The sequence below is a fragment of the Camelina sativa genome, chromosome 12 (assembly GCF_000633955.1).
Source record: "Camelina sativa cultivar DH55 chromosome 12, Cs, whole genome shotgun sequence".
Taxonomy (NCBI): domain Eukaryota; kingdom Viridiplantae; phylum Streptophyta; class Magnoliopsida; order Brassicales; family Brassicaceae; genus Camelina; species Camelina sativa.
The window spans coordinates 32,959,372-32,965,399 of record NC_025696.1 but is presented as its reverse complement, the minus strand read 5'-3'; the positions used below and the strand labels follow the sequence as shown (position 1 = coordinate 32,965,399).

Below are 6,028 nucleotides of genomic sequence, written 5' to 3'. Positions count from 1 at the left end.
ATACCTCATTTTTTTTTTTTTTTTTTTTTTTTTTTCAACCAAACATTAAATTAGAAGATAACTCCAGAGTTTGTTGCCCAAACCGGAGGAAAAAAGATTACAAAAGAAGATGCATAAAGTAAAGATCTCGAAGATCGGGCAAGGCAATCTGCCTGTACATTATCTGTGTGCGGAATCCTCGATAGCTTGAAGGAAGGAAAGGATGAACGTAGCAAGCTGAAGTCGTCTAATAAATTGAAGAAAGCGGGCCATTCTTCAGGAGATTTCACATTGCCACTAATTCTGCGCAATCCGTCTCGAAATTCTGGCAATCTATCCTTGACTCCACTAGGCACTCCATCGCCCAAATCAACGCCTGAAGCTCCGAGTATACGGGAGAAGGACTGCGTCGCTGACTTCGTGCGCCTAAAAGTATCATTGAATCCTCATCATTACAAAGCCACCATCCTAAACCTTCCAGAGGATCCGAAACTTTCCAAGAACCATCGACCTGACATCGGGGACCGGGATCCCGATCCTCCAAAGATGAGGGATGTAGAGAATCCGAATTGAAGGATTTGACCTCCTCCCAAAGCAGCTTATCAGATGTCATCTGATTAATAATTTCAACTGGCTCAGCCTCAGTACCCTGATAAACTTTCTTATTCCTATCTTTCCAGATTGACCAAACAAGCCACGGTAAAGTAAAACTTAAGCCCGAGGCCAACGACAGGGACAACACCCTCCAGTAAATGAAATCTAAATTCGTGAAAACAGAATTATAGGGAAAACATTCCCGACAAAAATCCTGTGAAAATAACTCCCAAATCCGACGGGATCGAGGACACTCAAAAAGTACATGATTAATAGACTCACCCGCCAGACCACATGTTGGACAGATAGGATCGCACCGAACTCCCCTATAAGCCAGACGTTCCATCACCGGAAGGGACCTAGAGGCTATTTGCCAGAAAAAATGCTGAATTTTTGAGGGAACCTCGAGCGTGTGCCCTAAGAGCCGTGCACGTCGGTCCATATTCGACTTCTTTAATTAAAGCACGTGCTTGGCGGTAGCCAGATTTGACCGTATACCTTTCTGATTTAAAATAATGCCATATCAATTGATGATTTTTAGGGATCCGTTCTATCTTTTATCATCATTACTTTTTAGGGATTTTGATGATTTCAATAAAATCATAGAAAATCAAACAAGTGAAAGATCTTTAAGAATTGTTATAGAGTTTTCTAAAATTTTATCGATTATTTTTCCAATAATTTTGTAAAGTTTTATAAACAATCTTAATATTTTAATCATTCTGTCTATAATTTTGTTTTGTAAGGAAAAATATATAAAATCATAAATCAATAAGACAATAATTTAATTCATTAACAATTATAAATTCTTTTGTTTTAGCTGAATAACACAATATTAATTCTTAATCCAATAACACCATATTCATTAAGATTTTATATGAATTTTTACAAATCATATACTAATAATAATACTAAACTTTAAGAGAGTTTAACAAAATCTTATTTGAAAAACAACATATTCTACATAACATTTAAAGTCATTAAAACTCTATTTTGACAAACCAATAACACCCCCTTAGTCTTTAGCGCACATCACAGTTTTCAATACTAACGGAGAGAACATACTAAAATATAGTCATCATGTATTCAAAATATTAGTTATATTTAGATTTGATATATCCAATTACCAAAATTATAATTAGAAATCCGTAGATATTATCTATTTCTTGACAAAAAAAATTAACTAAAATTTCCTGAAGTTTTAAAACATATTTGTCAAGTTTTAATCAAAAATTATTTAAATTTAACTTTTTAAAAATAATTCACTATTTCATATATTCGAAAATAAACCAAAAGAAATTGGACAAACCGAATCCAAACCAAAATTCTGAATACTCGAATATATATGAAACTCTTTTACCCCTAATAGCGAACAGATCTAGAACTGAATCGAATACCCAAATGTGCATGCCTTTGATATTATTTCAGTATGACGAAATAAGACAAATTCTAAGATTAACTGGCCAATTATATGTCGTTTAGATCAAATGGCCCGTTTTGAGTCCATTGAACCAAAGAATAGAGTTTTTTCAATTCCAAATTTTAAAGTTTTAAACAATAAAAAAAATTGATGGGGTAACCATTATTACTTTTAGTTTTAGAGATTTTGACTTTAAAATTTTGACTGCAGAGAATTTGAATTTAGATGTTTTGGTCGTAGAAACTTTAACTGTTAAAATCTGATTGGTAATAAACAAGTTTAGAAGATGTACATCAAAGTTGTTTGTTTATTATTATTATTATTATTATTATTATTATTATTATTATTATTATTATTATTAATAAATATAATTTATGGTAGAAATGAATTCATATAGCAAATTTAGTGACAAAAATAACTTTTTACGTTGATATCTAATCTTATTTTAGTTATGTAAATCAGTCAAATATGTGATTTCTATTGAAAATTAATTAAAAGCATACAACTATAAGGATAAAAAATGGATTTTTGAGTTGACAAAAAAAGAATGGATTTTTGATGATGATGACAATATAATAATAATTACTAGTAAAATGTAGTCTTAAAATAAAGGAAAAAATGAGAATGATTGATTTATAAAGATAAAATATGTTAAAATATATATAAACTTGTAGAGAGTCTTAAAAATATAATGGGGGAAAATAAAGATTTTTAGATTTGTTTGTTTTAAAGAAGTGACTTTGAAAGCTTAAAAAAAAAAAAAGTAAAATCAGCTGATTGGCTGTCAAAGCTTTAAATATTCCTAAAGAAAAGTCATCCCCCCAATCATCCCAAAAATGATATCAAACAAGAGTCCTACGATTTGGGGACTCTTTTTTTTCTTCTTACTTTCGATTTGATCATGATTCAGAATCCTTTCAGTTTGGTCATGAATTGGAATTATTTCTATACGTAATTTGAAAAGTTCGATCTTTTAGTCTAATTTCGAGGAATGGAGAAGAAGAATCTTGCGATGAGAAGAAGGGTAGTGTTGGTTCCAGCTCCAGCACAAGGACATATAACTCCGATGATGCAACTCGCGAGAGCACTTCACTTTAAAGGTTTCGCTATTACAGTTGCTCAAACCAAGTTCAACTACTTAAACCCTTCAACTGATTTGTCTGATTTTCAGTTTGTCACCATCCCAGAGACCTTACCAGAGTCTGAGTTTAATAATCTTGGACCAGGAAGGTTTATGGTTAAGCTAGCTAAAGAGTGTCATGTTAGCTTTAAGGAGTTGTTAGGTCAGTTGTTGGTTAGTGAAGAAGAAGAGATCGCTTGTGTTATCTACGATGAGTTCATGTACTTTGTTGAACCAGCAGTTACAGAGTTTAAGCTTCGTAACGTTATTTTAAGTACTACAAGTGCATCAGCTTTTGTTTGTCGCTTCGTTGTGTGCAAACTCTATGCTAAAGATGGGTTGGCTCAACTTAAAGGTAATATATGATTCTAGTATTATTTTCAATCGCCTTTTTTCATGTGTTCGCGTTTAACAGTATGGGTTTGCAGAAGGCAGTGGGCGAGAAGAGGAGCTAGTACCAGAGTTAGATCCTATACGGTACAAAGACCTGCCAGTTTCAGCATTTGCATCAGTAGAATATTCAGTGGAGTTGTTTAAGAATACATGTTATAAAGGGACAGCTTCCTCTGTGATAATCAACACAGTAAGGTGTTTAGATATGTCATCCTTGGAGTGGCTTCAACAAGAACTAGAAATTCCGGTGTATCCTATAGGCCCTCTTCACATGGCGGTTACAGCTCCTCCGACGAGTCTTTTAGAAGAGAACGTGAGCTGCATAGAATGGCTTAACATACAAAGGTCGAGCTCGGTGATTTATATAAGTTTGGGAAGCATAAATTCGATGGAAACTAAAGAAGCGTTGGAAATGGCTTCGGGTTTGGTTAGTAGTAACCAAAACTTCTTGTGGGTGATCCGACCAGGATCCATACGTGGTTCTGAAATGTCTGAGGAAGAGTTGTTTAGTAAGATGATAACATTGGATCGAGGTTACATTGTGAAATGGGCACCGCAGAAGCAAGTGCTTGCACATTCTGCGGTTGGAGCGTTTTGGAGCCATTGTGGATGGAACTCGACTCTAGAAAGCCTTGGTGAAGGAGTTCCAATGATATGTAGGCCTTTCACTGCTGATCAAAAGGGGAATGCAAGGTACTTGGAATGTGTGTGGAAAGTAGGGATTCAAGTGGAAGGTGAGCTAGAGAGAGGAGCGGTCGAGAGAGCTGTGAAGAGGTTAATGGTTGATGATGAAGGTATTGAGATGAAGCGAAGAGCACTAAGTTTGAAAGAGAAACTCAAAGCCTCTGTTTTAGCTGCAGGCTCTTCACACAACTCACTTAATGACTTCATCAACACTTTGTGAACTTATGAATCTCATGTTCCAATGGAATTTGACCTACATGACAGTGGCAACCTCTGCATATTCCTAGGCACAAATAAGGCTTTTTGCGTCTCCGCTACTGATTATCCTGGCCTACATCCGTCTACTTTGGAAGTTTTGGATCGGGCTTGGCTTCTACGACCTCGCACCCCTCACTCTCCATGATCTCACTGGTTCCGCCCCCAACTCTATTCACTACATGTGGCTTGCCCCTCTCCAGTAACTCTGTTGTAGCCTCTTTTTTATTGCTTCTGATTTTCTTTCATGTTTTTTGTTTGACGACTAAGTGGTGTTTTAGAGAAGAACTAGTGGATTATCCCCAGGTAGCAGGTATATTAGATTTATTTACTATTTTTATATGAAGAAGATACCATCACAAAACTGTTTGTTATTCTGTAGATCCAAAAGCAACTACAAATATATTAATTAAACTTAAAAATAGGTAAATGATATTTTCATCTCTTTAACTTAATATTTGACTTTTTTTTTAAAAAAATATCTCTTTAACTTAATAGTTTAGTTTGTTTTTATTTTAGAAACAATTATTCATGTGACTACATATTTAACATAAATATACATTTAATTTTTAATGGCATATATTTTAAGTTATCATGTAGCTAATGTATCACCATGTATGTTAAAATTATTGAATATAATCGTTTGCATATTATTTTGCCGTGAAAAACTCTTTGATTCATCAAAATATATTATTTCGATAAATCGTTTCTTAAATTCAATGTGTACGAACTAAGTTGTATCTTTGTAAACTCCTTTTGAAATCAATATATTGAGTTAGAGGTTTAAAAGGAAACACTTTGATTTATTGACCTTTTGCGGGAAATCGAGCTAGAAGTTATGTGGTACAAATGATTAAAGCAAAAATACAATGGTTCTTAGATATCAATATTTTTTTTAAAAATATTTAACTTAGTTTTTAATTCTTTTTAGTTACTTTAGTATGCAAGTAGAAAAACTACCATGATGTTGTATTTAACATTGTAATTTTAAAAAAAAAACCTACAGTAAAACTTCTATCTAAAAGATTGACGCCAAAATAGCATATCCAAATTAAAAGAAAACCTATCGAAGCCACAATTAATAAGGTCGGGACCATGAAATTTTATTAATTTATACATAAATTAATAATTATTAATTTATCGATTAATTTATGAACAGATTTTTAATTTTCATAATTTTGAAAATTTTATTTACAATAAGATACTTTTGTTATCATTCATATTTTTAAAGAATTTTTTAATTTATAATCTTCGCTATCATAATTGCTAAGTTTAGAGTTTAGGTAAAAATGATAAATGTTAGAAGTTTAGAGTTTAGAAGAAATTGCTACTAGTATCATTCATGGTAATGATGAAGTCAAAGAAGATCTTGAGGTAATTTTAGAACCAATTACATGTAAAGAAGCAATTATCGCATTTAAGACTCTCCACAATTTTTGGATGCGATTTGAAAAGACGACAATGAAAAAGATTAGAGATTAGCTACAATAAAAATGCAAATTCAAGAATATACAAACATTAATAGAGTCATATTTCACAAGATTTTCTTAGATATATATATATATATATATATATATATATAT

The 6,028-nt window shown here is 32.6% G+C and overlaps 1 protein-coding gene across 1 annotated transcript; it reads left to right on the top strand.

Annotated features, from left to right (window-relative positions):
- On the top strand, nucleotides 2,819-4,744 carry LOC104733044 (UDP-glycosyltransferase 76E7-like). Its single transcript, XM_010452663.2, has 2 exons — nucleotides 2,819-3,468; nucleotides 3,542-4,744. The coding sequence occupies exons 1-2, from the start codon at nucleotides 2,985-2,987 to the stop codon at nucleotides 4,408-4,410; spliced, it is 1,353 nt and encodes a 450-aa protein (XP_010450965.1). The 5' UTR covers nucleotides 2,819-2,984; the 3' UTR covers nucleotides 4,411-4,744.

Bases quoted from the DNA above. Each gene is read 5' to 3' on its own strand.
- LOC104733044 (XM_010452663.2), top strand. From the start codon at position 2,985: ATGGAGAAGAAGAATCTTGCGATGAGAAGAAGGGTAGTGTTGGTTCCA. The intron at 3,469-3,541 runs GTAATATATGAT...ATGGGTTTGCAG, and splicing joins TGGGTTGGCTCAACTTAAAG to AAGGCAGTGGGCGAGAAGAG.